The 17,172-nt window shown below is 41.2% G+C and overlaps 1 protein-coding gene across 3 annotated transcripts; it reads right to left on the bottom strand.

Annotated features, from left to right (window-relative positions):
* On the bottom strand, positions 1 to 15,988 carry LOC310933758 (RING finger protein 122-like). 3 transcript variants are annotated; one of them, XR_014592960.1, is made up of 7 exons: positions 15,354 to 15,988; positions 14,030 to 14,186; positions 10,355 to 10,397; positions 9,578 to 9,619; positions 6,826 to 6,908; positions 3,785 to 4,931; positions 1 to 3,712 (listed from the first exon to the last, which is right to left on the bottom strand). XR_014592960.1 is itself a non-coding variant. In XM_083897325.1 (7 exons), exons 2-7 carry the CDS (start codon positions 15,376 to 15,378, stop codon positions 4,811 to 4,813), a joined length of 471 nt encoding a protein of 156 aa, XP_083753451.1. In that variant the 5' UTR covers positions 15,379 to 15,673; positions 15,788 to 15,988; the 3' UTR covers positions 1 to 4,810. The 3 variants fall into 3 exon arrangements, 2 of the variants coding, with proteins under 2 accessions (XP_083753451.1, XP_083753450.1); XM_083897325.1 differs by having other exon boundaries at positions 1 to 4,931; positions 15,354 to 15,673; positions 15,788 to 15,988; XM_083897324.1 differs by having other exon boundaries at positions 1 to 4,931.
* Between the last annotated feature and the right edge of the window lie 1,184 nt (positions 15,989 to 17,172).

Below are 17,172 nucleotides of genomic sequence, written 5' to 3'. Positions count from 1 at the left end.
TTTATGTATTTTTTCACAAAATTGAAACACATTTACAATCAAACAAACCCTCGTCCTCACATCATATTTCCACATTTCCACATATAGAGACTGGTGTTGTCAGGGAACCTCACACCAGCTCAAACAGGTTCCTCATATCAGCGTCTAGTGCGTCTATTTATATCCCTGCAGTGCACAGCAGTTCGTCGTCACCGGCAGCTCTGATCTGCTTGATGAGCGTTCGTCTCGTTTCCGTCTCGGTGGCGTCTGACAGGTGACGAAAGTGTCGCAGCTGAGCCGAGATGATGCAAAACACGTATTATGTGTGTTATTGTTGGGGTTAAAGTCATGTGACAGCATCGTTTTTTCACGTCATCCCACGTGACTTTGTGACCTTTGGGTCGTCAGTTTGGCATCGCACTGTAAAACGGAGCTGATTGACTGAAACGATAGAGTCAAAATAAACACACGCCGTGCAGCTTTTGTTTGTTTGCTATTGTCCTTGTTTGTTGTTTGTCAGGATTGTAAAAAAAAAATCTATAATTTAAAGGTGCATAATGTAATAAATCCTCCTAATATGTCACAGAGACTCAGAAATAATGTTCATATAACAAACTGAACTCACCAACAACAACAGTACAGACAAAATATTTGCATTAAAAAAAAAAATCTTTTGCAGACTGCAAATCATGTTTATGTTTTGAAATCATGTTTTGGCATGTGGCGCCACCTACCGCCGTCTACCGATCATTGCGGTCAGTAGAGTCTCAGCTGCCGAGCGACCACGGGTTGCCAGTAACGTCAGAAAACGAAACCTAAAAGACCTCGGTATTTTGAATTTGAATGTAGTAACCGTTTTTAGCCACATTCTTACATATGGCACCTTTAAGTATAAAATTCACAAATCTGTATTTAACTCCAATACATTTCCCCTAACTATCTTTGTTACAACCAGACATACTAACCCATTACACTTTCACAAAAAATTACTTCTGATACTTAAGTACAATAAACTTTTACTCAAGTAATATCGTAAATGGTAACTTTTACAACTTCTACCAAAGTCATTGTCTGTTAAGTGTCCCTTTCAGGTACTTTATACAAGTCTGCACACAATTACACAGACCAGCGATCGCATTCAAGTAGTTTTCTGGGTCAGAGTGACCCTGAAAACGTGTCAACAAACATGCTAGCTGTAGTTTCCAAAGAGCGTTAGCTATGTAGCGAGTCGCTTAAAATGGAAGACAGCTGCTGTTCTGTGTTTACAAAATCTGCCTGACGCCATCATCGTGTTGCGTCCACCTGTAGCACACCGACAAACTCTTTTTTTAAGGCAATTCTGAAGTTGGACAAAACTTCTGCTAGCAAACTTGGCTAGGTTCACTCAGGCTATCACTGTCGACACAATAACAACATGGCTGCCAGTACAAAAACAGATTTTAGCCACTTTTAGCCTCAGCAACTAATTTGAAGAATACTAGAATATGTTTGGTGCGTAATCTTGTATTTGACGGCCGTTTACTGGATTAGAAAGTTTGTGTTGCTCTGTATAATCTGGGTCATTTTCCCCACACCAAAGTCCATAGAGAAAATCTGTAATTTTACATCACAGCACATTTTTGAACGATTGCTGTGGCCATCATTAAGTTTAAATTGTTTATGTGTCACTATCAGAGCTGTTTTTTTTGCTATTATGCGGACTATGCAGCTGCATAGGGCCCCACAGCCACCAGGGGGCCCCCAAACTGCGAGTTCAGACTCATACTTTATTAGATTTTTGAGAATTAAAAGTACCTGTCTTTATTTTCATGTATTGGATGCATTCATTATGCATATGTTTGCAAAGCATGTAAGCGTTTGTGGGGTAATCGGAAAAAGTTAGGAATCTCTACCTCGAGTTTGAAAAAAACAGGGGCCCCCCAAATAGTATCTCGCATAGAGCCCCCAAAAAGCTAGAAACGGCCCTGGTCACTATGAGCTAAAAACACTGATTTTCTCCACTGACTTTGGTGCAGGAAGAGCGAGTGTTTTCAAACTTCCAGTTTCCGGTCGGAAAAAAGGCAAAATAAAGCATTCTGTGGCAAAGTGTGGTTTCTGGTCAATTCACACTAGCTGTTTCCCGACAGTTTAAGCTCATCTTTTTCGACGCTTCCGGCCCTTTGAAGTTGTGGTTTCAAGACAAAAACACGCATTCGCATTCAGGTGTAGTTACATGTAATCGTAGCGCAACTGTCAAACAAACACGAGCTCAGAAGCCGAGCTGCTCTGGGGGGAAGAACATATCAAGTTTATTGAGGTATAATGTTAATCCCGGATCTGAATGGGAGGCTTTGGCGCTCTCCACCCACTGAAACATAAGCTAAGGGTTACCAAAGGGCCCCGTGGCACTGAGCTGATGGTGACGAGCGCAAACACTTGACGAATGCAGCTAACCGTCATGGATATGTTAACTGGACTTTTGTGAAAACAGCTGCTACGGATCCTGGAAGAACGCCAACAAACACCAGTATATATATCTGTATAACACTAACCCAGAAAAGAACTTGGAGACATTCCTTCCAAGACAACAGTGGATTCTGGGGAGTGGTGGTTTTTAAAAGAGGGTTCAGGAAGGTCTACGACACCACGTGAAGGTCCAGCGCGTAAAAAGTTAAATATTAAATATTTTTTTTATTTGCGTCAGAAATGTCAAATAAAATAATTGCACTTAAGAATTGGCACGCGAATCAGAACTGGTCAAACATTTTATAAAATAAGCGATATATGTAAAAGTGGTGCAAAATGGCAAAGTTAGCGCCGCCCCCCACAAAATTGAAACCCGGTAGGACAAAGACGAAACCAAGTTGCACCAAATTTCACGGAACTTGGTGGGAACATGTAACAGCCCAAGGCGAACAAAAAAGTCTATCGGGACCATGGCCTCAACTCAACAGGAAGTCAACCATCGGAAGTTTGGCTAATTTTGGCCATTCGCCACGAAACAGGAAGTGCCCTGTAACTTCGCTGTACATTGACCGATCTGCTCAAAACTTCACACGAGACAAGAGACCCAGCTAGGAAATATTGGCACACGAAAAACTGGGTCAAGGCCGTAGCGCCACCTACTGGTAGCCAGGCAGATGCTAAGGTCAGCTCTATGGAGGCGGCCATTTCGGACAATGGACAAACTAAACTTCTTTTGAGTTTTGACGCTAACTGGAGGCTACGTAACAGCTGCGACGTGCACATTTTACACACATTCGCATCCCTATCACGCTCGACGGACGCTTGGTGCGACAGAGGTGGAAACAGGAAGTTAGCAGAGCAGTGTTGTTGCTAAATAATATGCGCCACCGTTGTTGGGGGAACTGTCTTGTCCGGGATCTCGGTCTGGATGGTGTAGAGTTTGAGCTAGTCGGACATTTCCTCAACCTCTGTCGCCCGCAATGCCAGCAAAGTGAAGCAACAGATCAGACGTTTGGCTTAACGCTCAACACAGCTCCACTCACAATTAAAACCCGCATCTTTACACAAAAAAAAATTGACAACTGCAAAACTTTCAAACGACACGTAAATATGTAAGCCTGACTGAAATTATGCTAAACAAAAAAGTTCTCGAGATCATCCTAACACACGCCCAGATATTGCGATTCGGCGTCGAGTTACAACTGCACGATACCTTCATGTGTTTTTTTTTATGCTCGGTCAGCATGAATGGGGAAAACCGCCACGCTAACAAGCTAAAATGGGACGCCTGTGTGCTAGGACACCGGTTCTCAAACTTGAGAAAACACTGAGCTCTCAAAGTGACACCATTACCGGCGACGTTAAAATACAGTGGCGTAAACGGGGCCGACGGACCTTTTCAGCGAGAGATTAGGTCACATATCCCGGTAGGTGAACAGCATTTCTGACTGTCCTCCAGGTACCGCCAGGGAAAGCTCACGTAGCACTGGTTGTACACGTGCCACAGTTTGAGAACCCACGGCACCGGGACAGCAACAGTATTCCGGTTGAACAGCATTTTCACGTACTGGATGATTTTCGCCTCCATTGCGTTGCGTACGTGCGATTCGCCCCCTTTTACCATAACAATGCTGTCTTTTCATTCCCTCTCAGGGTTCATAACAAGCATTTGCATGTCCTGCCCCGAGGTTCGCTGCACGAACAAGGGCTGTGTACACAGGGCCAGTAAGTGTAAAGAGTGTCAAAACAACAGCCAGGCGTTCAAACACCCAGGGGGCTCGAGATGCCCCCCGGGGACTGGACGACTGCGAATCTTCTGCAATAATATTTGCGTAATCAGACGCTGGTTGACAGACAACACTGACGCGTTACCCCATTAGCAGAGGTTAAAAGGTTATTGTGTCGTATTGTCGAAAACACAGGTCTTGGTTGCGGCTTCCACACGTCACGACATGTTCCAAAAACATGTCCATCGAAGACGTTTGAGCATTTTTCCAGAACTCATCCTGCCAGACCCACGGTCAAGATTTCAGATATTGTCCGAGTGAGCCGATGTGAGAGTAAAAAGCATGAAAATCAATTTCACTGGGAGAAAGTGGGCTAGTCCAGTTTAGGGAGGCTGCGATAACACCCAATGCCCAGCTGTGAGTGTGATATCCCTACAGCCTTCAGAGGGATCTGAAGCTTCAGGCACTTGTGGGTTAGCGTAGCCCAGCTAGGGTTCGGTAAATAATGGCGTTATCTAGACTTTGGCTCAGTTCTTCGGGGAATACCAAGAGGCGTTCTTCCACGGCAGCTCTGCCTTAACCGTTTTAACTTCGAACGCAGCGTCTCCAACGGTCGAAAGAATGACCCTCTGCGGCGACGGGTGTCGACGAAGACCCTCTCAGATCGCCATCGGGATCTGCGGCCTCTCGGACGCGCGCGGCGGTTCGGGCTGGATGCGGCAAATGGGCTTGTTGCACATGGGGCACACGCTGCGGATTTCCAACCATTTCAGGAGACACCTGTGGAAAAAAGATAGATAATAGATAATAGACAATAATACAAGACGGTCAATACACAGTGCGCTCACAGCGGTGCTAGCGACGGGAGAAATAAACACAAAACAACGAAGACTCGACGGAAAAAAAAAAAAGCCCCGCAGTCACACCCGCGCTGCGGGGCAAACGCGCTGCTCGTTTGCACAGAGCGAGAACGTTCCCTGAAAAACATGCAGAGACACAGAGTATGTTGTCAGGAATCTGCTCATCGCCGTCTGAGGGCCGCCCTGCAAAAGCTGCTTTTCCTGAATGCCGCCGCCTCCGCCACTGCCGCCTCAGCTGTTCACCAGAATGCAAAGGAGTTCATCACAGAGTCAAACTCACAGCGCGACTCTTTCAAATCTCGACTTGGTATTAAATGAATTTTGTGGCCCGATTTTTTAATGTTTTAATGCTGAAAAAGCCCAAACTAGACCAGGACTATTCAACTAAAACGTCCAGAGGGCCTGGGTTAGGGTCAATAGGGTCATTAGGGGACTATTTTGTGTTGCATGTACAGTAAACGGATACAAATAGATACAAAATGTTAAAAATTATTTGGCACTTGTTTATTGAAATGGCTGCTAGTTTTGTGCTAAAAAGGTATAAAACCACCAACATTCAGGTACGATACAATTTGCGTATAGTGCTAAAAGGTCACAGTTACGGCACCACCAACATTTGGGTATAACTGTCACAATTGGCTGTTACAAATTTAGAGGTAACTGTCAAAATTAACGCGGTAAAGGTTCCATATGTAAGAATGTGGCCAAAAGCGGTTACTACATTCAAATTCAAAACACCGAAGGTCTTTTAGGTTTCGTTTTTTGACGTAACTGGCAACCCGTGGTTGCTCACTCGGCAGCTGAGACTCTACTGACCGCAATGATTGGTAGACGGCGGTAGGTGGCGCCACATGCTTCAAAACATGATTTCAAAACATAAACTTTTGAAATCTTTTTTCAAAACACAGTCTGCAAAATATATTTTTTAATGCAAATATTTTGTCTGTACTGTTGTTGTTGGTGAGTTCAGTTTGTTATATGAACATTATTCCTGAGTCTCTGTGACATATTAGGAGGATTTTATGGCCAGTTGCTTTAGATTTATTACATAATTCACCTTTAACGCAGGATGATCAATTTGTGGAATTAACGCGTTCATTTTTTGACAGAAATAGGCAAAGCTATGTTTTATTGGTATTGATAATAATACATTCATTATTTATGGGTTAATGGGCTGCGGGCCGGTCCAAATTGCTCAAAGGGCCGGTTCTGGCCCCCGGGCCTTAAGTTGAATAGCCTTGGACTAGACCAGACGATCCGGTCAAGAAGCAGGACGACACGTTTCAGGGAGGCGATTCCAGGGATTTTGGGATCTCGCAGAAACTTGCGTAATTTTTAAAAGTGACTTCGAAATATAAACAGAGTCATGACTGAGAAGAGAAGACGGAATCAACTTGGCTCGTACAAGTTACGGCTCAAAACAAAACTACGCAACATTCGTTTAGCGGTCAACTCCAGATAATGTCGTTGTCTGTTCCATGGCGTTAAAATCGCGTCTGTAAACCTCTCACACTTCAAGATTTTTGCTTTTGGCCAGAGAATCTGTTCGAATCGGCCTAAAACTGGAAGGCAACCGCGATTCTGGCCAATTATCGTCTAGTCAAGATTTCTTTTGGATAAGTCTGAACTGAAAATGTAGGGGAAACCGGAGGCCAGAATAATAAACTGTGGGGATTTTTTGGGGGGATTGGATGCAGTGGCTGTTGGTTGAACGGCGAAATAGTGATTTTTCGATTCAGAAAATCACAAAACGGTACACGGCGGCGGCTGTTTCGTGCTCATGAAAGTCTGATAACAAAGTTAAAACGACTTACTTCTTGTGAAAAGCATGTGAACACGGACACACCCCGAGTTCATCTCGGCTGCAAAACTCTTCCAAACAAACTGCACACGTTTGCTGAAGAGAGAGAGAAAAAGACAGATGAGGAGATCAGATCAGAAGTGTCACTTGGTAAGATTCGATTAGATCTTTTGACAGTCATTCAATTGGCTCTCACGTCAAAGTATGTGCCGTCCACCAGCGTCACTTAATCTCTTCAGTTTACACCACAAGGCTTTGAAAACGTCCCGCAACTGACGATGACTTTTTAAGTTTTAAGAAATGTACAAATAGGTACATCTTTTTGGCAAATACTGGATTTGTACATTTACATTGTGTCGTTAGGAACAGGCAAACACAGCTGGTTCCCCTTCCTACGCAGAGTTTCATCACTTCTCAGCCAAGTTCTTCCTGTTTTTCTGCTGAGAGCTCATCTCTGTTGACAATGTGGTTCACATGAACCGAGACAAAAAAAGGTCCCGAGATCATATCAAACACCCTCAACGACACGTCACGTCAAGACGTGGAAAAAGTCTGACTCAACATTTACACCCAATGGTCAAGATGACAGCAAAGCTCTTGTTGGTGGGGGAAGGAAAAATGTGTTTGCAATTATGAAATAGTTTGGTGTAAGGCTGGCATTAAGAGACACACACCCTTGTTGATTATTTATACTTCTACCAGTGGGTTTTTTTTTTTTTAACGACCGACGGGTATTTTGATAATCAGTTATGCGTTATGTCATCCGCCCGCAAACCACCGATGTTTGATGTGAAATATTAATTCTTATGACTCACCCTGTCCAATCTGCGCGCCTGAGGGTGTGACTGTGTGCAGTCTACAGTGCATGTACTTCCAATCTTAAAAAGTCATCTATTTTTTTTTTTTTTTTTGCATTAAGGACTCTAGAAGTAACAGAAATGTCTGAGTAATTTTAAACAAAACAGCATTTAAAAAAAACAACAAAAAAAACACAGAAATTTAGTTTCGATTGTACAAACTTTTAAATATCTTCTCTCACAGTTTTGTTGTTAGCTGTTAGCATGTTTGCTATTCGCAATGCCACCACGTTAAACCAACTGTTGACCAAACCTGAAGCAAAATATGGCCTTGTGGACGTTATTTAACAAACAATTGACCAATAATGTGCACACGTCACATTCTCCACATTCATTTTGCCCCGTTAGCCAGTTAGCATCCGTCAGCTAAACGATTCTAAGATGGTTGCCATTGATATCAAAAGTAAAATCACTTTCAAAAACATGTGCACACATAGAATTGTTCTTTTTTTTCCCCGTGTACATGGTACTACGCTGTTAGTGTGTGCAAGTTTTGATTGTACAGTATCTTCTCTCACAGTTTTGTTGTTAGCTGTTAGCATGTTTGCTATTCACAACCAACTGTTGACCAAACCTAAAGCAAAATATGGCCTTATGGATAATTAACCGATAGTGTGCACACGTCACTATATTTGCAAGTGAGGTCTGTTCTCTGCATTCATTTTGCCCCGTTAGCCAGTTAGCATCCGTCAGCTAAACAATTCTAAGATGGTTGCCATTGATATCAATAGTAAAATCACTTTCAAAAACATGTGCACACATAGAATAGTTCTTTTTTTCCCCAGTACATGCTGCTACTACTAAGTTTCAATTGTACAAACTTTAAATATCTTCTCTGACAGTTTTGTTGTTAGCTGTTAGCATGTTTGCTATTCGCAATGCCGCCACGTTAAACCAACTGTTGACCAAACCAAAAGCAAACTATGGCCTTATTTTTCATGTATTGTTTTCTATTTATGTATTTGTATTCACACAGGTTATCCCATTGAGACACGGGGTCTCATTTTCAAGAGAGACCTACTCGACTCTAATTGTTGAACTAAGCTAGCTGTTAGCTCACTAGAACAGCAACGGTAGCTACGTTTATTTAACAAACAATTAACCGATAATGTGCACACGTCACTATATTTGCAAGTGAGGTCTGTTCTCCGCATTCATTTTGCCCCGTTAGCCAGTTAGCATCCGTCAGCAAAATGATTCTAAGACGGTTGCCATTGATATCAATAGTAAACTCACTTTCAAAAACATGTGCACACATAGAATAGTTCTTTTTTTTCCCTGTACATGCTGCTACTACTACTAAGTTTCAATTGTACAAACTTTAAAATGTCTTCTCTCGCAGTTTTGTTGTTAGCTGTTAGCATGTTTGCTATTCACAATGCCGCCACGTTAAACCAACTGTTGACCAAACCTAAAGCAAACTATGGCCTTATTTTTAATGTATTGTTTTCTATTTATGTATTTGTATTCACACAGGTTATCCCCTTGAGACACGGGGTCTCATTTTCAAGAGAGACCTACTCGACTCTAATTGTTGAACTAAGCTAGCTGTTAGCTCACTAGAACAGCAACGGTAGCTACGTTTATTTAACAAACAATTAACCGATAATGTGCACACGTCACTATATTTGCAAGTGAGGTCTGTTCTCCGCATTCATTTTGCCCCGTTAGCCAGTTAGCATCCGTCAGCTAAACGATTCTAAGATGGTTGCCATTGATATCAATAGTAAACTCACTTTCAAAAACAATGTGCACACATAGAATTTTTATTTTTTTGTGTGTACATGATACTACGCTGTTATTGTGTGCAAAATACCGTGTAGAGTGTTGTTAACGACGGGTATAGCTAACAGTGACTAGCCACCCCGAGATACATGTTTTTCCGTATTCCCTCTGTGTTCTACTTACACCAAGGAGGCTCAGTTTCTTGTCTGATCCTTTCAAGACGACCTGTGAACGAGAAAATAAAATATTATTCACAAAATGTTCGTCATAATGCATTCTCATTAATAATTTATATATTATAATAATAAGTATTAGAAAGACAATTCACATGTAAGAAGGTCAAACACAGGGGTGTCAAACTCGGACCAGTAAAATAATAACAGCATAATAATCTATGAACAACAAGAACTCTGAATTAAAACATTTATTTAATGAAGTATTTTTTTTTTTACAAAACATGAAATTTATGGAGAAATATTAGTGCAATTTCAACAATATTATGCCTAAATGTACCGTTTACACATCACACTGGATCTATAAAGGCACAAGCATTTAGTCACAGGTATCTGGAAGTGAAAAATATTGTATTTGACGTCAAATTCATCCTTTGGGCCAGACCGGACCCTCTGGCGGGCCAGTTCTGGGCCCCGGGCCGTACGTTTGACACCCCTGGTCAAACACCCCGAGACAGAAATCCAATTTGACACTTAACGTTTGAGTATTTATTGGATTACCCATCGATAACCCTATACCCAAAAAAATAAAAAATCTACCTCTAAAACAGAATTAAACTGTTAATTCTTTCAAGCTAAAGTGCCACAAGCGGTTAAAACACTATCAAGTTGATATGTGTGTCTGTAATTTTGGTTTAGAAAATAAAACATAGCTGATAATGCAGTTCAGTCACATGCAAGCATAATAAAAGTAAAAACAAAACAGGACACGGCTTTGACATCTTACCTCACTGTATCCAAACTGTCCTCTTGCGCTTTGTTGCCTCATTCTGTGAAGCACAGAAATAAATGGGTCACACTCAGTAAAGTCTTAAAGTTTTATAGCGCGGCCACTGGCTCCACATTGGTCTTCACCGGGACGTGTTTCGTCACGCCGCTACAATCAGCTGAAGCTGCTGGAATTCACGCGACGCCACATTCCTGCACCTCTGTGTAGATGTGTAACGCAGCTGTGGCCTCACTTTGAACAACAAAACCATAACTTATCATTATTTTGAGTTCAAAAAAACCCAAATAAGATGGAAAAAAAAAAAAAAAAAAGGAATCACAGGTGTTTTGGACACCTTTGACTTCTGTCTGTTTGAACAGTTCCTCTGCTGCCAACAGGAACATCAATGTCCTCAGTACATTTGGATTTCATTCAGCAAATATAGACTTATATGTTTTTCCCCCCTCTAGTATCGGAGATATAGCTTAGCCAAATATTAAAACAACAATACCGCTCCGGGCTGTGAGCCCATATCGTCTGCTTATTGTACTCCCCGTGCCTGCTTTTCTGTACTTCAAATATCTCTTTCACAGGTCGTACACCGAGGCCATCTTTGCGAGACTTTTAACAGGTTTTTCCAGAAGTCAGCCAAGTCAACTAACTCCAGGCTTTCTCTGGCAGCCCCTGAGCAGTGTTCACATTATACTTTCACAAACAACACACACCGTGCAGCGTGCACTGCAGCCTTCGCAATATTAACACTGTGTTGAGAGTTTTGTAAAAAAAAAAAGTCAAGCAATGGCGTGTGTTTGTTTTTACAGGCAAACGCTGTGGAGAGTTTTAATGTGCGTTGATTTACTTCATAAGGAAGATTGTTGGTTTAGCTCAGGTGGGGATACTCCAAAGTCACTGAATCAGTAACAACTGGACTTTTCCTAAAAAATGGTTCTTGAAGACGTTTCTTGAAGATTATTCTTGAAGACGTTCCGTGAAGATGATTCTTGAAGATGTTGAAGATGAATCTTGAAAACGCTTCTTGAAGATGATTCTTGAAGATGTTTATTGAAGATGATTCTTGAAGATGTTTCTTGAAGATGAATCTTGAAGACGGTTCTTGAAGATGAATCTCGAAAACACTTCTTGAAGATGATTCTTGAAGACGTTTCTTGAATATGATTCTTGAAGATGATTCTTGAAAACGCTTCTTGAAGATGAATCTTGAAGACATTTCTTGAAGATGTTTCTTGAAGATGAATCTTGAAAACACGTCTTGAAGATGATTCTTGAAGACGTTTCTTGAAGATGAATCTTGAAAACACGTCTTGAAGATGATTCTTGAAGACGTTTCTTCAAGATGAATCTTGAAAACACGTCTTGAAGATGATTCTTGAAGACGTTTCTTCAAGATGAATCTTGAAAACACGTCTTGAAGATGATTCTTGAAGACGTTTCTTCAAGATGAATCTTGAAAACACGTCTTGAAGATGATTCTTGAAGACGTTTCTTGAAGATGATTCTTGAAGACATTTCTTTAAGATGTCTCTTGAAGATGAATCTTGAAGATGTTTCTTGAAGATGATTTTTGAAAACGCTTCTTGAAGATGATTCTTGAAGATGTTTCTTGAAGATCAATCTTGAATATGATTCTTGAAAACTTTTTTGAAGATGATTCTTGAAAACGCTTCTTGAAGACGTGGCTTAAATACGTTCTTAGAATACATTTCCTAAAGAAGATTCTTAAATATGATTCTTGAACACGTCTCTTGAAGATTATTCTTAAAAGTTATTCCTAAAATCCTTTCTGAAAGACATTTCTTGAAAATGCCTTTTGAAGATGTTCTTAGAAAACATTTCCTAAAGAGGTTTTTTTAGAATTTTGAAGATGTTTCTTGAAGACAATTTCAAAAACTGTCATTAAAATAATTTCTTAACGGCATTTCACGAAGACATTTCTTCAAGCCGCTGCTGGAAGACATTTCTTCTTCAGATCTGAAGAAGAAATCATGGATGAAGGTGAAACATCTTGTATAAAGTCTTTGGTCAAAAGTCAACCTCTCAAACAACCGCTTAACATTTTAGGCTTGATTCTAAATATTCTGATAATATTTAGGATTTAGGCTTAGAGTGTAATGACGAAAGTCATAATAACAAATCAAAGACGTCCCCTTCATGGCTCTCTGTCGTCCTAAGGCTCAGATGACCCTTAGGAGACCCTCAACAGATGACCAGAGACAGGCTCTCTGACTGAAACACTCGATTGTAGTAATTGTCCGATAATTCCCTCCCTTTTCATGGGTTTGTCTTTGTTTAACAGACGATAAAGAGAGCTCCGTCTCTCTCTGAACTGTCATTCGATTTGGTCAAAATCTCCAACCATGAGCCAGATTCGTTGGAAAACGTCCTTGGGGTTTTAAAACATTTGTTACTTCTTCTCCCCCATTCTTCTTCTCTTTTGGCTTGTTCTCGTGTCACTGGATTTACAGTAAGAGATGATTCATGATTCCAGCATCCAGCACGAGTCTGCAGAGGTCCATGTGTGACGCAACTTTGCCCCGCTGCGGTTCGTCTGCTCGCAGCCCAAATATGGGCGACCGCGTGGACCTGCGCTGTGCATGTTCCCTGCGAGAAAATGGAATCGGAGTGGAGGTTGTACAACAGGGTGAATGACACCTCTGTCAAAGCCCCAGAGAGGGTCCGCGATTAGTGGGACTATTGACAGAAGCAGGACAAGAACTGGAAAGGGTTAAGGTTTTTGTTGGAGGAGATAAAGAGAAGTAAGTGTGAGAGTGATAGAATAAGAGGCTGGATAAGGGTGAATGTGGTTTCAACCTGGTCCTGTTCATGTTGGACAAGTAGGCGTAATTTGTTTGAGTAGCATCTATTTCTAGTGCCTTTGAGCTCGCCGTGCTATTGGAGTATCGTCATCCCTACATTAAAACACGTTTTTTGTTGTAATTACAAAAACGCAACATTTGGTACACGTACTTTAATGTAGGGAAATGTACATTTTCTCAGGAGTAGATTTTAAAGATACCAGTCAGTCTCAGAAAAACCCCAAAGGGAAAATAAACTTCTCATTGTATTGCTTGTGAAATAAGTGGCTTTTTCTACACTATTTTTTGGGATATTTAAAGGTGCATCATGTAATAAATCTAAAGCAACTGGCCATAAAATCCTCCTAATATGTCACAGAGACTCAGGAATAATGTTCATATAACAAACTGAACTCACCAACAACAACAGTACAGACAAAATATTTGCATTAAAAAAAACATTTTGCAGACTGCAAATCATGTTTATGTTTTCAAATCATGTTTTGGCATGTGGCGCCACCTACCGCCGTCTACCAATCGTTGCGGTCAGTAGAGTCTCAGGTGCCGAACAACCACGGGTTGCCAGTTACATTTGAATTTGAATGTAGTAACCGTTTTTGGCCACACTCTTACATATGGCACCTTTAACATCATCAAATGACTCCGACTATGTGCATATATGACTAATAGGTTACATAAAATAAGAAAAATGAAGTTCATTATAAGGTATCGCCACAGCGCGACAATACCATTTCCCAACTCTAGGGGGGACCACAAACTTAAGAAAGACAGAAATGGTGCTCGACATGGAACCAACTCGGTTCCACTGGGGACAAGGACAGACGTCCGATTGCGCACTAGCGCCTGAGTCGTCTCGTACCTGAAGAGGTAGCAGCAGAAGATGAAGCTGAGCATGAGGACGAAGAGGCCGATGCCCAGGATGATGATGTAGACGTTGAGCGGCAGGTTGAAGAGCTCCTCGGACGTCATCTTGCAGCCGAGTTTGGAGTCCTGCGATCCGAGGTCACACAGACAACCTGAGAGGACGGAAAACACAAAAATGTCACTTAGCAGCAACCGCTGCTGCTGCTGCTGCTGCTGCTGCTGCTGCTGCTGCTGCTGCTGCTGCTCATTATGCAAATGCTATCCATGTGTGACCCTTGTGTCAAATTTGTCTTCACACAAAGAACAAGGCGGGCCATGAATGCAGGCTACTGTTGGAGCTAACGCGCGTACACGCGTTCATGTTTTTGTGCAAAAATTTCACTTTTTATATATAATGCATGAAGATCAGCAGCAGCAGTCAAAAACAAAGCCACGGTCAGAATAACAACTGTGAGGATCGCAGCTGACATTCAGAGCAGAAATATCGCAGACGTGACGTTTGAAAAATTCACAGTGACGTAGCTTTTCCATTTCTTTCTGAATTCAATGATTCCTGAAAAGTTTTTCCTCTGTCTTTGTTCAAGAGTTTCAAGTTTGCGAGAATCCGCAAAAGCTCCGTCTCGTGTACGTGTTGCAGAGTTTTTAATGCTGTTATGAGGACATTTGTTGACGTTCTTGACAACAAATTCAAGAACTTTCCAGGAACCAATTCCTTCAAATTTAAGGAACGGATGTGCTGACACAGCATGGCGTAGGGTTCCAAATGAGCTAAAATCGATACGGTGAAATATCGCGATATTATATCACCTTCTTATCATCAGTCCACAAGATGGCGCCAAGTGTTCACTGTCACTGGACTAAATCGATTCCACAAATACTTAATAATATCGTGACATTTTCGTATCATGGCGATTCCCACCCCTAGCTACCACCGTAAAAAACACATCGACTTTTACCGTTAATAGCATGCTAGCATCGGTCGTACATAGCATACCGTAGTATTTCTCAAATTTGGTTTAAACGTAGACAAGTTGCTATGCTGTTTTACGTGCACAAAACACTGATGCATTGTTATTGACTGGCATTGCTAACAATCGCTAGCTCGAGATATTTTTTTTCCGCGGTGAACTCGGAGGGGTGGAACGTCGCTCCCAGTTACGACTTTCCGAGTTCTGGCGTAAACGGAACGCAGCATGTCTTCGTCTCGGTTTTCAGTGTACGCGTGAGGCAGCGCTACAGCGCCACATAGAGGCCTGGAGTATTGTGTTTTACCCGAAAAGTGGAAAAAAAAAAAAAATCATGCATATACGTTAACTTACCGTTACACCATTTGACCGGATGCATTAAAGGTCCAGATGTTTTCCGACGGAGACGCCAGAGAGTTGAAGACGCCGCGAGTGAAACGAGCCACTGAGAGCCATAAGAAGAGCTCAAGTTCTTTGTCAGGAGTTTCCCCCTTCAGAGTTTCACTCGTCCCCCCTTTTTTTTTTTTTTTTTTAAAGTTCTGACGGCCGACAAGTGGAGACTGGGAGTGAAATCCTTGTGATCTGATTCCAGTTCCTCGCCTCAGGAGGCAGCCGCTCGTCTGAAGAGGGGAGGATTGAGTCGGCGCTGATGGATTTACGACGCGGGTTCTTCTCTGTGCAGGACAAAGAGCGTGTGGAGAAGACTCAAATGGAAATAATCAAAATAATGAATCCGAGGCAGACTCTGTGTGGCTGCACCATCAACATCTGACAGAGCAAAAACAAACCTGGTTTTCCTGCTCTCTGGCTGTGAGACCGAAGGGAAAGGACATCAGTTATGAAGCTCCTTATGAATGTGCTCCCTCCTTCCCGTCCTCCTGCTCTGACAGTGAGCTAATCTTCATTCAGACCCCGACTCTGTTGCTCCTCTTCTTCTTCTCCTCCTCTTCTTCCTCCTCCTTCCTTTCTCCCTCTTGTTGTCGTGTTTTCCTTCCCCTCACGTTCACTCTCTTCCGTGTCTTCTGCAGCTCAGTTTGTAAACAGATCCCTGCTCATGTGATTCGCTGTCTAACATCACAGCTCTGCTTTCACCGCCCCTTCCTCCTCCTCCTCCTCCTCCTCACTCATTTCCCTTTACTCCTCCTTGGGTGTAGCTATCCTTTTTGAAGCAAGGGGGCAGGAGACGAGAGGCTACTTTTGAATCCATGATTTTTTTTTATATATAAAAATAATAAAATAATAAATAGTAATATAAAATAAATACATAAAATAAAAATAAATACATAAAATTAAAATTAAAATAAATACATAAAATTAAAATTAAAATAAATAATAATAAAAAAAAATAAAAAATACACATACATATTCCGGAAGCGTATTACATTCACTTGAAGAAAAAAAAACTCCTGTTTTTCTCAGTAATTAATTTTCGGTTTGATTTTTTGAATCATTTTTTTTTTTTTTCTGACTAATTTTTTTTTTTTTGTGCAAAATTTTTTTTCCCCTGTTTTTCGGAATAATTTTTTTTTCTGCTTTTCAGAATCATTTTTTTCTGTTTTTCGTGCAAATTTATTTCCCCTGTTTTTTGGCGGCGTGTGTACCATAGCAAGAGTTCTCGATAATTCAGAAAAAAAATTACTCTGAAAAACAGGGGGAATAAAAATTTGCACGAAAAACAGAAAAAAAATTTACTTTGAAAAACAGAAACACAATTACTCCGAAAAACGGGGGAAAAAAATTGCACGAAAAACAGAAAAAAAAATTACTCAGAAAAACAGAAAAAAAATATTAGTCAGAAAAACAGAAAAAATTTTGACAGAAAAACAGAAAAAAAAATATTAAAAAAATCAAACCGAAAATGTATTACTGAGAAAAACAGGAGTTTTTTTTTTTCCAAGTGAATGCAATATGCTTGAAACATATAAACACACCTTATAGAAACTAACGGCAGACTATCGATGTACATATCTGTGTTGATAGAATAATATTTGAAACAAAAGTAACCTCGCATCGCATTAAAATTGTTGAGGGACTACTTTCTCAGCAGCAGCGGAATCAGTCCACCGCTGCCGGAAGTATGACGCGCTGCTGCTGCTGAGACATAAATCCTTCAAATTGAAAGGTTGACACAGATGTGTACATCTATACAGTCTGCTGTTACAATCGATTTGCC

This window comes from Microchirus variegatus (genome assembly GCF_963457635.1).
Source record: "Microchirus variegatus genome assembly, chromosome: 11".
NCBI lineage: Eukaryota > Metazoa > Chordata > Actinopteri > Pleuronectiformes > Soleidae > Microchirus > Microchirus variegatus.
Note: the sequence above shows the minus strand (reverse complement) of the source record. Positions and strands in the feature narration are given on the sequence as shown.

Excerpts from the sequence above, each read along its gene's own strand:
- LOC310933758 (XM_083897324.1), bottom strand. The coding sequence starts at position 15,378 with ATGCATCCGGTCAAATGGTGTAACG. Across the intron at positions 14,187-15,353 it reads TCCGGTCAAATGGTGTAACG|GTTGTCTGTGTGACCTCGGA; the intron begins GTAAGTTAACGT and ends CCGTCCTCTCAG. Across the intron at positions 9,620-10,354 it reads GACAGTTTGGATACAGTGAG|GTCGTCTTGAAAGGATCAGA; the intron begins GTAAGATGTCAA and ends TCTCGTTCACAG.